The sequence below is a fragment of the Rhamphochromis sp. 'chilingali' genome (genome assembly GCF_963969265.1).
Source record: "Rhamphochromis sp. 'chilingali' genome assembly, chromosome: 2".
In the NCBI taxonomy this organism is placed as follows: Eukaryota; Metazoa; Chordata; class Actinopteri; order Cichliformes; family Cichlidae; genus Rhamphochromis; species Rhamphochromis sp. 'chilingali'.
Genome location: NC_137930.1, coordinates 6,765,746 through 6,785,047, shown reverse-complemented (window position 1 = coordinate 6,785,047; position 19,302 = coordinate 6,765,746). Strand labels below are relative to the sequence as shown.

The window sequence follows — 19,302 nt, the reverse complement described above, 5'->3', positions numbered from 1 at the left end:
GCGAGCTTTTCTAAAGTGTGGTGACTTCTCACCAAATTAAACTTTAAGCTTTTGCTTCTGCTGTAAGTGTGTTACCCAACATTATGGCTTCAATTACCGCTCAATCCAGAGTGCTTATATCAGGATAAAAGGTGTTGTGCACTGAACAATGCAACAATGGGCAACTGATGTCACAAAACAGTAGGCAAAGACAATAAAAAGTGCAGATGTATTTATGTTTTTGCTATGGCAACAGGCAGAAAAGACATCTGCCACCACACAGCTGAAACTGTCATGAACATTAGTTGTATGCATGCTTCAGCTGGCTATTGGCTCTATTTGTTTGCTTGTTGAAATGCATCAGTATAACATATATAATTAAACTGAAAACTAGCTTACCAATAATGTAAATGGGAAAACTCTGATGTTCAATTCTGCAAGAAATCCTGCCTCGCACTTTTGATTCTTCAGTTATTCTTTTGGTGTCAACTGCTCTTTTCATTCATGCTAGATCTGCACATTCTGTGGCTGATATATTGTTATATATTGTTAATTTTTTGTGAGTTTTAAAGTAAACTGACTTCCAATATTTCCCTCTCATCAGCGTCTGCCATGTACAGCATATCAGAAACGGTTGCATTGTCTTTTTTGATGTCTTTGCATGTGCTCTACAGTCGATGTTTGTTTTCATGTCTCAAGTTGCTTTTGGTCCATCAATCCAAAAACTCCTGACTGGATTGTGCTAAAAGCTGGATTAGCTTTGACTGTGCAAATTCAAACATTATGTGTTGTCCTTTCCCCCCCAACAGCCTGTCCAGGGCTTCGACTATGCCAAGAAGCACATGGGTCGAACTGGTGATGAGGCAGTCTCTGTTACCAAGGAGACGCTGGTTTTGGGGCTGCCTGTGCGAGACGCTCCATTGTCGCTGTCACTGGATAAGAAGGTGCACCAGGATGGGACTGCCAATAAGAGGCCTCCGTCTGCTGACATACACAAAGGAGGGTAAGAAAGTTACTGACTCATCTGCTTTAATGTACTGGGAAAACTGACCTTATATAAATGATTTGGATGTTAGCATTATTGTGCTTTATCATTGCATCTGTTTTTTTAGTGTGTTTTTTTTTAAATCATGAAGACAAGTAGCACAAAAATCTTTATTTTGGTGTGATCATTTAGTCAGGTGTTACCTACCAAACCGAAACAGAGACATGCACAGACATATGCTACAATTTGGATAAAACATTAATTATATATCATTATTTTTTTTATGTGGACTGAACTCAAGTTCTAATGGCAAAATCTCAAGTATTAAATGAAAAATGTTCACCCAAATAGACCTCACAGACTTCATTTGTGTTATTTTTGATATATTATTAATTTAAAAAACATATTTGGTGAGGTTTAGACAATAAAATTGATTTGATTAGGGTTAGGTATTGATCATGGTTTGGGTTTAAATGTCTGCTGGCTGGTTGCCAGGGCGACTCGTCCCCACAGAAGAATCTGGAAAACATAAACACACATGAAACTTCAAAAGTCCTGTTGACTCAAATTTACATAAAGAAGTTTTAAGAATACAATTTTTGTCACATAATATTGTGTTACCCATTCAGCTGATATGCATCTACTAGGTATGAATTAGGCTCGATCAGCTGTGATGCAGAGAGGGTAACACACCCTCAGCTGTAGTGTCTGTTTTAAAACATTGTTTTATGTCCAACAATAGCAGCAGTTGGCTCAGAGAAATTTGAGCTTGACGGTTTGCTTTTGGGTGTTTAAGCAAAGCATGTCGTTAACACAAAAGTGTAGTCTGACCCTTTCACGGACCAAAACCCAGTAGAGGAGGTGTCTTATGTCACACTGCTGCCATCATTGTGCATAATTCATTATAGATGTGGATGTAAAGGAAAGCTCTCCCTTGTTCATACATCACTATACGCTGTGATTGAACACAGGTACAGTGCTGAGATAGCGAGCTGATCCGACATGCTGTTCCCAGCTGGAAGTCTTGTGAAGGGGAAGAACAAAGTTCTCGAGCATCTGTTTCAGTCAGTGAACAAGGCGGTGACAAAACCAGAGCTTTTCAGCAAGTCCAGACATCAGTGCTTGTTTGTGCATCACAGTTAAGCCAGAGAGAAGCCCAGAGTAAGCAGTGCACAGTCTGACAGATTGACATGATTTTAAGATAAGTCCAATGTTAACGAAAGGCTGTTTGTAGACAAAAGAAGGGAAGCTGCTTCTGTTTGCAGCCAAAACAACGGATGGAGTGATGTACTAGGCTGAAGTTGAGAGCGCTGAGTCTAATAGTGGTGTTAGGTGTGTTGCTATACAAATACAGATGATCCCATTTAAGTGTGAATAAATAATTGCTCCAGTAATTTTCAACTGTTAACAGCTTAACACCTATCTGACACATGATGTGACACAAAAGATTTGTGTAAATTAACAGGAAATACATTTAAACGACTGTGCCTTTCATCTACTGATGAGCAAGATCTACTGTAAACAGCGTGGGACGGGGTATCACTGGCAACGACGAGCATTACCTGTTTAAATGACTCATTATGGGGCTGCTGGACCTGTGAAAAAACTAATTGGCCAGTAGACACACCGGTGTGTCTCAAAGTCAGAAATTAATAAACAAGTTTAAAATAAAAAATACAGATAATCCACAAAATCAATATCTCTCTCATTATACTTTATATGTAAGAATATACATAACATGTGTTTAGGAAAGGTGGAGGGCCAGACACCCCTCCCCCTGATTATTTCAAGCATCAGACGTTTCATTTCCTGCATTCTTGTCAAATGTTACGCACCATTTTGTACCTTTTCTATGTCAGTTTATGGGGAAATGTGAACATATAATGCAATATAACCCAATAAGGCACTCTAGGATTCCATATGGCTTTCAATATAAAATATTCTCAGCTTCTCGTATTTAAAATCATCCCTGCTGAGTCAAAAAAACAAACAGGCTTCATCTTAGTATTTTTTTTCAAAGCTCAAATGTGTTTCAAAGAGATTTTTGATTATCTTCAAATTTAAAATGTTGTGCATAGTTATAACTTGTTACACAAATCAGTGTTTTATGATGATTTTTAGGAGTTTCTACATGTTACTGAGTCTGAAAACTAGAAAGTTTTCATTTGTCTTTGATTTGTCTGGTTATCAGTTTGCTGTCAAGCTCATGGCATCAAAGGGGAATCTGCTGCCTGAGATTTCACCACTGTGTTTGTTTGAGGCGCAAAGATAATTAAGTTTCCTACAAGTACTGAGTGGTGGTATGAATTCATAATTCCTTCAGATATTTCATTAGTAAAAAAAAACAAAACTATCTATCGACACAGACATTCATAAACGCACTTTTTTCTACAGTTTTTCTATCTAACATTCACATGATGCACACACTAGGAGCAATCTGGGGTTCAGTGTATTCCCAAGGATACTTTGGGACTGTTTCCAGCCTGGGATCGGATCGCCAACCGTACAGGTGGTGGGGGTGGAGGTGTCTTACGCACAGCTAGTCTCACTGAAACATACGAATATCATATACATTTCTTTATAGATATCAGAGATGGCTTCGCAGCAGAGGCGAACAATTTTAATTTTTTTATAGTTACTGAGGCTCTTTTTGTGTTGGGATTGGTGTCTACACTGGAGAGAGTACAAACCCAAAGTCATCTGTTTAAGTAACATTTAAATAACATTTTTTGGATGAATAATTTCATTGTCGTTTTAGTGAGCAGAGAGACCGTGTCCTCTCATTAGCAAAAATGGCCAGTACTGGATTTTATACAAACTCTACACTAATGAATGTCACGCCTCTTCTCATATTTTTAAATACGCTGATGACATGAGTCCGATGGCTTCCTGCTGCACTAATGTGGGTTCATTAGGTCGTTCACAGATAATTATCTGCAACTAAATGTCTCCAAAAATACTACTAATATTAAAAAAATAGAATCCGTGCAAGCTTAAGCGCATTTCCTCCAGTCTTCTACACACTGGGGGGTGTATTGCTTAAAGCGTAGTGTCAGGTTTGAAAGATTTGGATCATGTTTCGGCATGTGGCATGAATCATAGACTGATTTCAAAAGTTGGGGAGCAATAAAGTAAAAAAAAAAAATGCATCTGTACCCAGTGAAATCAGGAGGAAGTTCACTGTTGATTAAAAAGTTTGTCTCAGAAACTGCAGCTGAAGCCTGTCACTATGATCCACGTCTGTAAAAGAACATGGAAGAAACATTGCAAAAGCATAAGGCCTCAGTCACACAGGCCTAGAGACCAGTTAGTGACCTCCTCACACCTTCTCACAGGTCAGCTCACTGCCCAGCGAAATGATTTGCAAGTTGGGTTCTGCACCAAAAAGCTCCCCGTGAGATCCCTTGCAAATTGCTACAGTCGCCTGTAGTTTGCATGAAAGCTGCAGACTTTTTAGCCTTTTTACTCTTCAAGCTGTAGATAAAACATGAAAAAAGTTCACACAAAATGGAAACGGATAGCATGCGCCTTCACAGTAAAAGTTCTATCTTACCACTTCAAACAATACATTTCAAAAGGTGAAACTTTGTCTTTGAAGGTAAGCGGTAGAAATTGCCAGTTTTGATCGCACTTTTCACAACTACTTGTTGAGTATTTTTTCTGACATTCACCGTTTTCCATATAAACTATGGGGAACAACAGCAACCTGCTAGCATTTGCAAGCATGCTTTTGCTGCATCAACATATCTATACCTCCCCAACCAGTCTGGAAATACACACTATTAATTAGAGATCAGAAATTTGCCATTAGCTCACTGACTGGTCTCCACACCCTAAAAAATGTTTTGAGTGCATGCCTGTTTGACTAACATATGACAGCAGAGGACAAACGTGACCATACAAACACAAAGAATATAATTAAAAACTGGAGAATATGCAAGCTACAGCAATAATCGGATAGAAAAATCACATCAGGACACAAGATAAAACAAAGCAGCCAGAAGAAACCTATCAAAGTCAAACAGGAAACAAACAAAAACCATGTTTAACATGAAGGCGACAAGACTCACAGTAAACATGCCACACAGAAAGCAGACAGACGAGACAGAAGGAACACGGGAAGCGCTGGGCAGACAAAAAGTCAACACCACTAGAATAACAATGAAAACAAGAACCAAAACTCAAAGACGTCACCAAAACCATCACAAGCAAGCCGGAACGAGCCCGTTTTGAAAAGTTGGGCACTATTTTGGATTAGAGCTCTGAAGCTTGGCTCTAGTAAAATGTTATTTCTACATTTTTTTTAAAAGTTGAGCGAAATACTGTGTATTAGATTTATGGTGATTTTGGAAATGTGAGCTCATGGGAAGAGACAAACTGATCAGACACAATCTGCTCTCAGTGAAAAACTAATGAAATCCATGTAATGACCCAAACACACGGCTAAACAGATGGTCATTTGTCCCCACAGCCACTGGGCTACTACTGAGGATTAGACATTTGAGTGTTTGATTGTATTTCTGTGATTTCAAATCAGAATGAATAATGTTAGAAAATGAAAGTTGCATCTATCTGCTGCTAATCTTCATGTTTTATGCAGCTTGTCTTTATTTGGTAATAAATGAAGTCTCTTCCCCATATATTTTCTCTTTTTTTGTTTCTAATCTTCCTTGTTATTGTCCCTGCTTTTCACTCATGAGCGATGAATGTGATTTGCAAACATCTGCCGGAATCCTGCCATTTAAACACATTTCCCAAAATGTACCAAAAGGTCTTATTCCCGGTAGATTTCACTAGACTTATGACATAATCTGTTCTATGCATAAACACTGAAAAGATTTAGAACAAAATATGAAAACTGTTCTTTTTGTAAACGTTTCCATCCCCAAACATTTCTCTACTATGAGCGACACCCACACCCGCGCCCACAGTCAATTGCGACAGCTTTCCCTTGAGGAAGTTCGGGAGTCATAAATGAGATGCATCATGCCTCCTCTCACATTAATGCAAATGCAGAAATGCACATAAGACAGAGCCTCACATTTATACACCACTAGATGAAAATGAATGGAGGTGGGATTAGTTGTGCTTTGCCTCTCGAGGATGATAAACACATGTATATTTATAACCCTGGCTGTAGCCAAGCAAGAGGCAGCCGTTCTGTGTGACGGTGATGACAGTGTAAAGGACTGGAAGCGCTGGCATAGTTTGATAATCAGCTTTACCAACCGGCACACACATTCTCAAAGAAGGTAACACTATTCACATTATTCTACCACCTGGGTACATACATATCTCACTGTCGAACCGATGCAATGTGGGGTGCAATGGATTTCAAACCCAAACAACAACCAAGAATGCATTTATTGTTGTGCTTTGTGGTCTGTGTGCAGGCAGAACCAGGTGCTGTGCTTTATCATAAAGGAAAAGTTTCCGACTTGCATTAGATGAAAAGTTGCACGATTGTCATTTTCAAATGACTTTGCATTGCTAAGCAGTATACATGTTATTGAAATCACTTTGCACTGCGTTCCAGTTTGGGCTTTTTATTTTGTGCGTGCATTTCAAATTCATTGACGCTGCCCTCGGCCCTAACTGGTTGTGGTATCACAAGTGGGTAGATTTGGGTAGATGATGTTGTTCCCACCCATCACAAAACAGCAGATTGACAGATAGACTACCATCTATGGATGCCTATCTTTTAAAATAATTAAGAATTTTTGTTAAATACTAAACAGGCCATGTCAGAGGGTTTTTTTTTTCTTGGCTCTGTATGATGTCTGAGAGTAAATAATAGTATTTGTCTTGTATTTGAATTCAACAGTTCCTTTAATATTATTGTTTGCTGTATATTATAGTTATTTGTGCTAATGAGCAGTGGAACAGGTGCCACATGTTTGTGTTTTAAGAATATATATTTTACTCCTGCAGCTTTGTAATATAACCGTTTGTCTTCAACAGTGACTAAATTGCAGTCAGCTTTTTGTGTGTGATTGCGTCATTGTCTTGACACGAGCAGAGTGATGTGATCATTTTCTGCTTCATTTCAAAATGGTTCTTTGTTTAAACCATAAAAAACTGAAACAATGTGAGAAACAACGGCGGTGATTATTTTACCCGCTGAACATGCTCTGGTGTGAGGAAGGAGGAAGACGCAGTCTGCATGCTAACCATGGGGCAACACTGTAGGATGGGTTCACAGGGGCAGCATTTATTCTGCTCACTTCAGCCTCCAGAGAGCTGCAGTTTGTGAGGCACAAAGAGCGGCACGGAGATGAACGCTAGTCTCCAGTAGTGTGATTATTGATTCAGCTGCTCCTCCCTCTGGCCTTCACAGATTTATGTGGAACACACACTGTATTTCTCCTTCCATCCCAGCGGCTCTTTGCCTGATTCCACATGACTTTTACTTTGACTTGGCCAGTCACCGGACACAGCACTGGCTGCAGTGTGTGTGTGTGTGTGTGTGTGTGTGTGTGTGTTCACAGTGTTAGCCTCGCCTGTGGTTCTGTAATGTCGGCTCCGGCTGATTTGTGCATCTCACACCACCTGTAGACCGGCCTGTCACGTTGTGTAGCTGCTGTGTCTTACATGCCTCAAGGCTGTGCGCATGTGTGTTTGTGTACCCTGCACGTGTGTGTGCGTATGTGTGTGCTCGGTATATAGATTGAACTGACTAAGTGCTATTTTTGAATTCGTACATGTTTATGCATGAGTTTTTTTCACACACACACACTGGACATAAAGGACATAAAAGTGTTTAATACACTGACTTGATGTTACCTTTTGGGGACAAAAGCAAGTCACTATAATGTAGATCACTATTTGGTTTAAGGTTATGATAAAGCCTGGAGGTTGCTGCTATAACAGGAAATAAATGTCATCAATATAATTTCCTCTGAAGTAAAGGGAAATGACTCTTTGAGTGGGAAATATATGCATGCTGGGCTGTTTTCCATCAAGGTCCCTGGCCGGAAGCCAGGCTATCCCAAAAAATCAGCATGCCATTGTTCTGCTTGTCCTTCACATTTGCCCTGCATTTCTTCATTTCACGTTTTTTTTTTTTTACAAGGTGCATTCAGCACAAGTCTAATCACCATCTCTAAAAGCACAAACACCGTATGACACAGTACAACAGTAAAAGGTGATGTAATTTGTCTAGTTAGCTGCTAACATCACATAGGTCAAGCTACTGTAACTGCTGATTATCAGGTGTGGAAGCTGGCATGAAAATGCCAGGAGTCAGGAGTGTTATTAGTTTAGGTGCACAAGATAAGATAAGAAATAAATCATTTATCATTTAAAAAAAATGCTATGACATTAATTTGACTCTAAATGATCAGGCTTGTATATCTATAATGTTATCTTATTTGCTGATGTGATGTCATATGCCATCAGTCATCCTTTCACTTAATGGCTTATCCGGGCAGCACAGTGGGTTCGAATCCGCCAGCAGGCCGGAGCCTTTCTGTGTGGAATTCATGTCTTCTCCTGGTGTCACATTCCAAAGACATGCATGTTAGGTTCATTAGTTCTTAGTTATCTGTAGATGTGAATGGTTGTCTGTGACAGTCTGGTGTTCTGCCCAGGGAGTATCCTGTAGCTCCAGTCCCCTTTGACCCTGTCAGGAGGGACAATATGAAGCACAAAGAAAAAGTTGGGGACTCAAACTTTTATGACTGACAATTATATAATTTGGTGATGACAAGTGATTAGCTCAAGATGAGACAAAAGTTGAGTCAGTGGTGTTGACAATTGGCAGGTAGCACGATGTGTGACAATGCTAATCTTCACCTTTCAGATCAAGTTGCTGCTGCAGATTTTAATGTTTTAGACATCTCTGTCTTTGTGACTAATGATGTCACTTATAGTTAAACAATGCCACTTGAAAAGTAGCTTAGATTTTACAAAGTTTGTTCACCTTCAGTTCCCGTAGACTATACAGTCCTTACAGCCAAGCTTTTACCTTTTTTCTCTTTTTTTTGGCATTTCCAGGACAAATTAAATTGCATATAAACTTCCAAATCTGCTGGTTTACCTACACGATTGTCATAAAATGCGCACACTCACATACAAACACCACACCACATGTTTTTGGCTTGTAAAGCACTTTTGGGTTTTTTTCTTTTTTGTAATGAGCCATTAACATTTTTTTAAATAGTGTGTTGGCAGTAATAACTGTGAGATGATGCCCTGTTTGTGTACACACTCACAACCCTCTTCGCCCCTCCCTTTTCCTCTCTCCCTTCGCCTCCTTTCTGTTGCCATGGCTACTACAGGAGGTTGCCAAGTGATGAGGATGGCTCGGTGTCGAGTAACGGCTCCGGGAAGCTGAACACCAGCAAGAGCTCCTCGGCCCGGAGGACTGCGACTGGCAGCAGCAGCAAGAACGGCAAAGAGGAGCTACACAAGAGGGGCGCCAACGGTGAGGAGGAGGAAGGAAAGAGAGATGAGGAGGGAGGGGGTTAAGAAGGTAGACAAAGAATGAGATGATTCCAGTGAAGGAGGAAGAAGGGAAGGTATTAGGAGAAGGACACATACAAAGACAGATGGATGGATAGATGGAAAAAAATCTGCCTCTCCTTATGTTTGTGCCCATCAGAAAGTCTTTCATTGCTAATAAACAAGTGCAGATCACCAAAAAACTGACCACCCCCCGCCCCTCCACACACACACTCATGCTATGATGTTTTTACCCAAGGATAATTATTGTGAGCTAATGAAGCGCAAACACACTCATGCTTACAATGAGTCAGCCTGCTACAGCATCATGTAACTATCAGGGACGACACATGTACTTATCAGATATTGTCACACGTCCGCTCATATGCAAACTGGGATATTAGATCAGTTAGAAGACACATGAAGCATTCACGTGTTGCTATTTAGGCTGTTTTCAATCGGCTTACCTCATTCCAAATGCTGCATGGAGATAAAAGCGAGTACATATTCCTTAAGCGTTGCATCAACTTACTTTGGAGCAGAACCACAGAGAAAGACAAGGAAGTGGGAGGAAACAGTTCTGACAGCGTAGTGTCACCTTAGGTGTTATTCAAATCCATACAACCCACTGCATATGTTCTATGCTGTAGGAAAGTTACTTGTTAATCCTTGATGCCTGTCCTCTCCATCATTTTAAATGAGCTTTTAGATATTGCACTCACACAGAGTGCAATATTAAAAACACACACACACACAAAGGGTATGACTACTTAAATGCCAAGTTATAATTGAATTACTATTAAAATGAGAAGGTTACTTGTAATCAAGAGTCACATTTCTTTTTTTTTTTGTTAAAGAAGGGACCTGATGTAGTCTAAAATCTGCGATGACATGCTGTAGCTTAGTTTATTGATGTTTTATCGACACTTCTTGGTTATAAGGACATCTTTATTTCCATGTTGTTTTCTACCTTTTTATGCCGATTCTGATATTTTTCACACTACTACATCAATTAGACAGACGGTTGATGACTAATTATGAAGAATGCATTATTAATTTAAAAGCATTTGTTAAAAAAGGTCATAAAAAGAGGAGACTGGTCCATGATGATGACAAACACGTACTTCACATTATTAAGTTCACTTTAAGCAGCTTGAGGCAACTGTTGTTGTGGTTTGGTGCTTCATAAGAAAAATTGAATTGAACTGAATTGAATTCAAGAAAAAAATTAAGCAACTTTAAAGTTGATATAAAAGCAAAACAACACAAAACAAAATTAGCATAGGTGTGCTTGTGTTGGGAGTAAGCATGGTATATGTGAGCAAAACTATACACAAAGCCCATGTTAATCTGTGGGAGCTGTGCTAAATCTGTCATATACACACATTTACATTTGGGTACATCTATGAAAAATGAATCCAGCCACTACGATGTCCTCCAATAGCTATTTCACTTCCCCTTCCCCTTTTCGGACCAGGAAGCTACTAACATTTTTCTTTATAATCACTCTTTGGCTAAATCTATCCAGACTCTTGAGTCAGTGTCAGTTAGGACTCAAGTCAAATCTAGAAATGACAAAAACTGAGGCTTCATAAAAAAAATGAGCTTACCACCTTCTGTGGTCTTCTCGTCATTGCCTGAGGCTACAATAGCTGGTTCTAGCATGATGGCGCAACTTCAAGTGAACTCCTGTTATGAGTAATGGTGGTGCCAAGTTTAAACAGAACATGTGAAATGAAAAAAGACAATGTCTGTTTTCTACTGCATCATCTTTGAGCCTTTTGAAATGTTCTCCATCATTAATTCAACAAAGTAGCTGGCAGGTACTGTGTCATTTTAAAGAAGAAGGTTCTTGTTTACAGCCATATGACAATCTCCGCTGCTGAAGTAAATGACAGTTCTCCTAATAAAGCTTAAAAAAGCATGTTAGCAGGTTGTGACAATAAAAAATGTTGTAGTTTTCCATAGATAGGCTCACTTCTGGTAATTTGGACCACTCCACTGCAATGGACTTCTCAACTGTGTTTGCCCCTTTAGTCCCTTTTTAGCATTTTAATGGAATTATCTATTTTAGTAGTCTGCTACTTACTATTAATTAATAAATATATATGTGCTGTAGCATATTGCTAATGGATGCATCTTGATGAAGCTAAATAGCCTTGTATGGTTTAGGACTTCACCCGTCCATCCAACTAGTTTCACTTATGGTCCAAAAACTTCAACATGGGACAAGCAAGGCAAATGTTGAAGTTTCCAAATGCAGTGTAAACATTGCACGGCAGACTTGATGATGTTTCCATGAACATGCTTTTCCGCATCTTTTTACTAAGCTGCTGCAAACACACTCAGTCGGCTGCAACTTTCCAGCTCAAAGCCCGACTGCGTCAACAACAACAACAACACGACCCTCAGGACCTAGTGCAGATTTTCAAGCCAACGAGGCATGATTGCAGATGCCTTGCAGGTGCGTCCATCGCTCCTGCAGCGGCATTGCAGACCACGCCCCGCCACATACAGATTTCATAACTAATGGTTGCCATCTTGGTGGTCAGTCCATCTTTTATATACAGTCTGTGGGTTGAACCTGCTAAGCTAATTTAGAGGTCCAAAGATGCAAGCATGAATGCTTTTGTCAGCCCTTGCAATATTTGGCAACCTGTAAACCTAAAACATATTTATAAAATATTATATAAATTACATAGTTTGCAGAATGTGATAAAATGATAACATTATTCGCTGTCTGCACAGATTCCTCACTAGCGTTAAATTAGCAGACATCACAGGATTAAAAACAAACATTTTGTCAGACATGAGATAATAGACTGTGCCTTTTGATCTACATCACCTGTAATCAGTAGTGGCAGTGAATGCACTGCATCTTTGAACTGTTCAACAGATTATCAGCCCAGTTTTTTTTCCAGCTCTGCAGTTTCAGAATTGATTGCCTAAACATTGCTCTGATCACTGGTAACACTGCCACGTTGCTGCTGTTCAGTGGCATTCTGGGACACTGTGATTTTCAGATCTCTTTTGCATCAGCAAACTAATGTTCACAGCAATTTAAGTGATTAATAGTGTTTATGCGAGCGAATGAATGCTTACCCAGAAGAGACAAGAAGATGAGTAATTGTTTCATTTTCTCACTAGAGATTGCAGAGAGCTGGAGATGGACAGGAATAGAGTTTTCAGAAAAAAAGGGAGAGAATAATGCCGGTATGCTACAGAAATGATAAAAACACCTGCTTGCTGCAGTGGGTCACACATCTTCAGGAAGTTTTACAGGTGTCAAAGCATTGGCTAAAGAGAATTTTGTACTACACCCGTAATTTTACTTGCGAGAGTCAGCGAAAGTGAAATGAAAATGCAAACACTCAAGAACTACATCTCAGACTCCACAGACCTCAGTTAGCATGTTAAAAGTTAAAGTTCCTTGCAAAAAAACTAGAAAAAGACTGAACAAGTGTGGCTCGTTTCGAAGCATTATCAGGAAAAGCATCTTCTTTCTCAACAGAACAACACAGCTTAGAATTGCAAAGTTGATTTTGAACAAACCACAAGACTTCTGGAGCAATGTCCTTTGTACAGATGGGATACAAAGTGGAGATGTTTGGCCATAATGCACAGTGCCACAGTTTGAGAAACATAACAGCATTCCAGCACAAATGCCTCATAGCTACTGTTGAGCACAGTGGTGGAGGGGGTGATGATTTGGGCCTGTTGAGGTGTAGTTGAGTCCACTGTGAACTCCTCTGTATACTCAAGATAAAGCTTAGTCCAGATTGCGTCGCGTAACAAAACAATGACCCCAAGTGCAGCAGCAGCAAATCTGCAACAGAATGGCCAAAAAAGAAAACAATTGAGGTGTTCCAGTGTTTCAGTCAAGAGAGCTGTGATGAACAAATACATGCAAACTTCAATAAACTGAAGCAATGTTGTAAAGAAGTGTGAGCCAAAATGAATCTGTCAGATGTGAGACATGTAGAAGATTAGTTTCTTATATATGAAGATACAGCTTTCCATATAAGTACGGCCTGGTTCCATTGTTCCGGTGAATCCTTCAGGGCAGTGCCATCAGTGCCTTGTGCTGACTAAATTCCTTCTTACAAGAGTAAACCACTCAAAAGACAGTGGGACTTCTTTTATTTCGCACGCTAAACTTCCACAACAAGAGACTAAAAACAGTGTTGTAGTTTTTTACATTTTAGAATGATTTTAGAGCAACTGTTCAAGAGAAACAGACTACATCTAACACTGACCTTAGTATAGCTAAATGAACGTTTTAATGTTCCTCAGATGTTCAGGGTTCAAATCCCAAAACTAATGGATAACATGATGGTGGTTTTATATGTAGTCTATGGATATACTAACTTTATTGTTCATCTGTTAAATCATCTCCATAATAGTAACCAATATTGCTGCAAACATAAAGGAGTAAACAGCAAAAGTACCAGCAGATTGTTGACTGACTCATACTGTTTACCAGAAGACACACTGAGTAACGGGGGCTCTAAAATGTAGTTTATTCAAATTATGCAACATGTAGTTTCTACATTCAGTCAATGAAGCCACATGTTTTAAAATGTATTTAACCACAAAAGAAGAAGAGAAGAAGGACCCTTCTTTGTTGATCTGAAATGTGTAGCTGTGAGGAAGCAAAACAACAACACAGCCATCATGCTGACGCTAAATTAAATGAAGGAACAGACACAACAGGAAAGTAGAAATTTTTCCTAATAAGGAAAAAATTAAAAAGCAAAGCCTACAAACGTTATATTTGTAATGTTTGTAATGTTCCCATTTATGTAGACCAAACCAGTCAGTGCTGTATGAAAATAAATATGATTCAGTTGCTACTTTTTCTTCATAGTGAAACTTAGGCAAGATAAGTTATTGTAAAATAAAATAATATAAAATAGCCTTTGTTGAATTTCACCCTCGTTTTGGCCTCTGTCTTCCCTGAGTGCAGGAGTGCACATATGCAGCCAACCAGCCAACCAGCCAACCACCCACAGCCACACATACACACACACACACTCGTTTTCATGTCTTAGTGAGGATATCTCATTGATATAATGCCTTCCCTAGCCACTTACCTTAACCCTAACCATCAAATATGAATGCCTAATCCTAACCCTCAGCCTAACCATAACCTAATTGTAACCCTGACACTAAAACCACATTTTGAGCCTCAAAAATGCCTACAAACTTGGGGACGGGCATTTTGTCCACATAAGTGACTGTTGGTTCCCAAAACTATAGCATGCCAATTTTTGGTCCTCACAAAGATGTCTAAACATGCACACACACACACTCTCCGTGGCACTCACCAGATGTAACAACCTTTGTGGCAGAAACCATGTACATGTTCAATTCAAACACCAGTACAGTGTTTGCCACTTGCTGTGAAATGGTTCAGGGTTCACGTTAGCTACAACACATTGTTACCTGTGTCCATTCAGGTTCACAGCCCTCTGCTGCTTGTGATGCCACCTGTCCTGACCTGAGCTGTCACACTCTGATAGGCTGAACAGTTTCACCAGCAAATGAGAGCAGACGAAGCTGGTGCCTGGACGAATGTAACATTGTGGGTTTGGAGCAGAGTTAATGGCATACTGTCGTAGCCCTACAAAGAAGCAGTCTGCCATATGATGTCAGTCAGTCAGTGAGTCACTGTGAAGCAACATAGCACTATCCATCTGCTGCTCGCTGCTGTAACATACAGTCTCATAAATACTGAGATTGTGTTACTGTGCGAAGCAGAGGACCAGTCACATACAGCGGATGTTTTTCATGAGACAAAACTCAATTCTTATTGGATTTAGTGTTTATTAAAGTTGTAGTTTCCATGACAACAAGTAAATCTCACATTAGAGGATAAAAGCAATTATTTTGGAGTGGAAAACAGTGGAGGAAAGTACATGTGAGCAATGAGACAACGGAAGGTAGGAAATTGAAAAGCTGATAACCCATTACTGATCAAATTCATCTTATGGCTCCAAAAAAACCCAACATAGCACAAGCAAAATCATACAAATTAAATCCTAGAGTGCTAATGTGTTAGCTAACAATAGCTTGCTTCATTAGTAAGTTCAAAAACTCTGTGGGTGCAATGTAGACACACACACCAGCTTATTAGTGCTACATGACAGAGTAATAAATACAGAAATTTTCCTCACCAAACCTGAAACACAAACTTCTTCCTTGGTCTGTACGTCACAGTAAACTATAAGATTGCAAGTGGATGTAAGGCAAAAAACAGGCATATCATTCATTGGTTCAAAAATAGTCCACCCAAGCTTAATATAAAGCTTACAGTATGCGAGAAATGAAAAGTAGCTCCATTAGTAAACCTCTGTATCCATCTGTTAATACTGATTTTTGATTTATTCTACCTTGAGAACTGGTACTCTTGCTTATTACCAAGTTGTGTGCTTTCTTGTCTTTCCAGATCCCTATGAAGACCATACAGGCTCTCTGCGACTCATCACTATCAAGCCCATGACAGCCCAGCCAACCTACTCGTATCCCTCTTCCTCTTCTCACAGCCAAGATTCTGTGGTTGTCAATGGGGACGTGAGTTGGCAAACAAACATTTACACGCATGTCTTCAAAGCTTTCCTGGACTCGGAAGTGGTGACAGAATAGGGCAGAGTAAAAAGTAGGACACCATGAGTCACACAGACAAGTGCAGCATTTGGTAACCACGTTTCGTCTCCCATTGTTTAAACGATTGATGATGTTGGACTGCATCCAAATTGATATCAATCAACTCAATTGATTGAACAAATATTAATGGGTGGTATTGAAGAAGTAGTTTATCAAGCTCTTTAGGTGCATTAACTCAGAAAGATGCTTTTCCATTCTGTTATACTACCCCTCCTCCACCATAGTAGTAGTAACATAACATCTCCTCTGGGACAAATTGTACTGTTACTGAATATAGCTGTTGTTGCTACAAACACTATTCCTCTGTCTCTCTCTAATCTCTCAGTCAGCCCATCACATCTCATTCTTATTCTGCCTCAACCTGTCTGCACCTTGCTGCAGCTCAAACAGCAACACACAGGCTCATGATAAATCCACCCTCAGTCTATTAACATAAGACTAGAAAACCCCATGATTAGAGTGTGTTTCATAGTCTGAATATCTGGATGTGAGTACTAAAAAGAGGCCAAAACAGTAAAAATAACAATTGTGTGTGTGTGTGTGTGTGTGTGTGTGTGTGTGTGTGTGTGTGTGTGTGTGTATATATATATATATATATATATATAAAATAATAATAATTTGATTACTTGAATTTGCAGGCTAACCATAGTGGGCTTAAACAGAAGTCCGACATTGAGCACTACAGGAACAAACTGCGTCAGAAGGCCCGGAGGAAAGGCTACGGAGAATTCTCGCTCTCCGAGACTGGAAGCCACGGTTATAGCCACCGTGACACGAGGCACAGCCGGCACGACAGCGCGGTGAAAGAGCCAATGACTGCCGAGGAAAAGAGGGCGTCCTTTGCAGGGTGTCACAAGAGGTATTGTAATATAAATATAATTAAATATGCATATTTTGGAATATAATTAAATGTTTGTCTTATCACTGACTTGATTTGCTGCAGAAAGTGAAATAAATCTCAATGACTAATCACAAAATTGTATTACGAGGATTAGACCTTATTATGAAATTGTGGTGGACCACTAGAGGGCTCCACTCACACCCAGTGTAGAGGAAGTGTGTTCCTGTGTTTTGTGGCGCGATATGCGCAGTTGATGTTGGAGACGAATAAAGAAGGAGTGAGAACTGAGAGCTGTGTCGTTGATGCTTACCTCCACATTGGTGACCCCTGACTCGAGCATGCAACGGGCCGTAGATAACGCACACTCCGCTATGGATGCATCAGCGGCCGCCGGACCTCCGCCTCCTGTTGCAGCTACGTTCGCTGTGGCGCTGAAACTGCCGGACTTTTGGCTCCATGACCCCCCGTCATGGTTCGTACACGTGGAGGCTCAGTTCGCCCTTCGCGGCATCTCGGCTGCCCTCTCCGACGCCGAACGAGCCGAAAAGCTCCTTAACCTGTCAGGCTTGGGTGGCGGTACCGCGCTCGAGCTCATGGAGAACATGCTATCGTTGCTCAGGCCGGATGACGGTGGTTTCCTCTTCGTGCACCTCTTCCTTCGCCAACTACCGGCCGCCGTGAGAGCTGTCCTCGCGAACTCTCCGCTTCTGCCTGCGAAGGATTATCGCTCACTGGCTGAAGAAGCGGATCGTATTCTCCTGGCTAGCCGCACTTTCGACGTTCACGCCCTGGCTACGGACACGCCGGCGGCACCTTCCACGCCTCCACCTGCCTCCCCCGGAGCATCCGCCCCCTTGCTGACGGCAGGGATTGCTACACGCCGGCACCGCGGAAAGAGCATCTGTTTCTACCATCAGCGTTTTGGTGACAGAGCGCGTCGCTGCCTGCCGCCTTGCGCTTTCACGGCCCAGGGAAACGGACCCGCCAGCGCGCCGTAGCAGCCGCGACCGCTGGCAATACAGAAAGGCTGCTCTTCATAGAGGACTCGCGCTCCGGGAGACGTTTTCTCGTGGACTCCGGCTCCCAGAAGAGCCTCCTTCCCCCTACCGCTGCCGACGGACTAGCAGCGAACTGTGGGCCGCAGCTCATTGCAGCTAACGGCTCTCCCATCAAAACGTTTGGGGAAAGGTTGGTGACTGTTTGTTTTCATGGCCGGGATTTCCAGTGGAACTTTGTTGTTGCTGCTAGCTCTGTACCTATTTTGGGTGCTGATTTCCTGTGTGCTCATGGACTACTTGTCGATGTCGCTAACAGACGTTTAATCGATGCTCTCTCGTTTTCTTCGCTACCCTGTTTTACTCGGGCCGCCGAGCCCCTGATTCGGGCTAATGTAGTGACCTCCGGGGATGCTTTTCAGCGTTTGCTTTTAGAGTTTCCATCGCTGTCTGTCCCTAATTTCTCTAGCACGGTAACGAAGCATGGGGTTGAGCATTATATTCCCACGGTCGGGCCCCCGGTGTTCGCGCGCGCGCGCCGCCTCGACCCCGCGAAACTGTCCGTCGCTCGGGAAGAGTTTGCAGCCATGGAGCGCCTTGGCATTGTACAGCGTTCGAACAGTGCATGGGCCTCTCCGCTTCACATGGTGCCCAAATCGGATGGTCGGTGGCGGCCATGCGGAGATTTCCGCCGTTTAAATAATGCCACGGAGAATGACCGTTACCCCATCCCCCACATTCAGGATTTTTCTGCCAATCTCGCCGGAACGTCGATTTTTTCTAAAATTGACTTGGTGCGGGGGTATCACCAGGTTCCCGTGCGCCCCGAAGACGTTCCTAAAACCGCTGTCATTACCCCCTTCGGCTTGTTCGAGTTTTTGCGCATGCCGTTTGGCCTGAAAGGTGCCGCCCAGACCTTTCAGCGGCTGATGGACACCGTTTTGCGTGGGCTGCCGTTCGTTTTTGTTTATCTGGACGATATATTGGTGGCCAGCTGCTCAGCGAGCCAGCACGAGTCCCATCTGCGCCAGGTTTTCCAGCGTTTGGAAGCGCACGGCCTGATCATCAACCCTTCCAAGTGCCAGTTTGGGTTGCCTGTTCTGGATTTCCTCGGGCACTGCATTTCCGCTGAAGGTGTGGTTCCGTTGCCCGACAGAGTCCAGGCCGTTTCGGCTTTCCCGCGTCCCACGTCGGTTAAAGCGTTGCAGGAGTTCTTGGGGATGATAAATTTTTACAACCGCTTTCTCCCCAGAGCTGCCCACCTGCTACAGCCACTCTATGCTGCCTTAAAAGGTAAAACAGCCAAAGATCCGGTTGACTGGCTGCCTGAACGCGTCCGTGCGTTTTCCGCAGCCAAGTCTGCGCTGGCTGACGCAGCCCTGCTGGCCCACCCG

The 19,302-nt window shown here is 41.7% G+C and overlaps 1 protein-coding gene across 1 annotated transcript in view; it reads left to right on the top strand.

Annotated features, from left to right (window-relative positions):
• The window catches only part of kiaa1549la (KIAA1549-like a), a 120,947-nt gene that overhangs the window by 81,873 nt on the left and 19,772 nt on the right, over window positions 1-19,302 (top strand). The window contains exons 14-17 of the mRNA XM_080861594.1: window positions 789-982; window positions 9,244-9,389; window positions 15,855-15,979; window positions 16,711-16,931. Of these exons, the coding sequence (XP_080717720.1) occupies window positions 789-982; window positions 9,244-9,389; window positions 15,855-15,979; window positions 16,711-16,931 (686 nt within the window). The remainder of the gene's footprint in view (window positions 1-788; window positions 983-9,243; window positions 9,390-15,854; window positions 15,980-16,710; window positions 16,932-19,302) is intronic.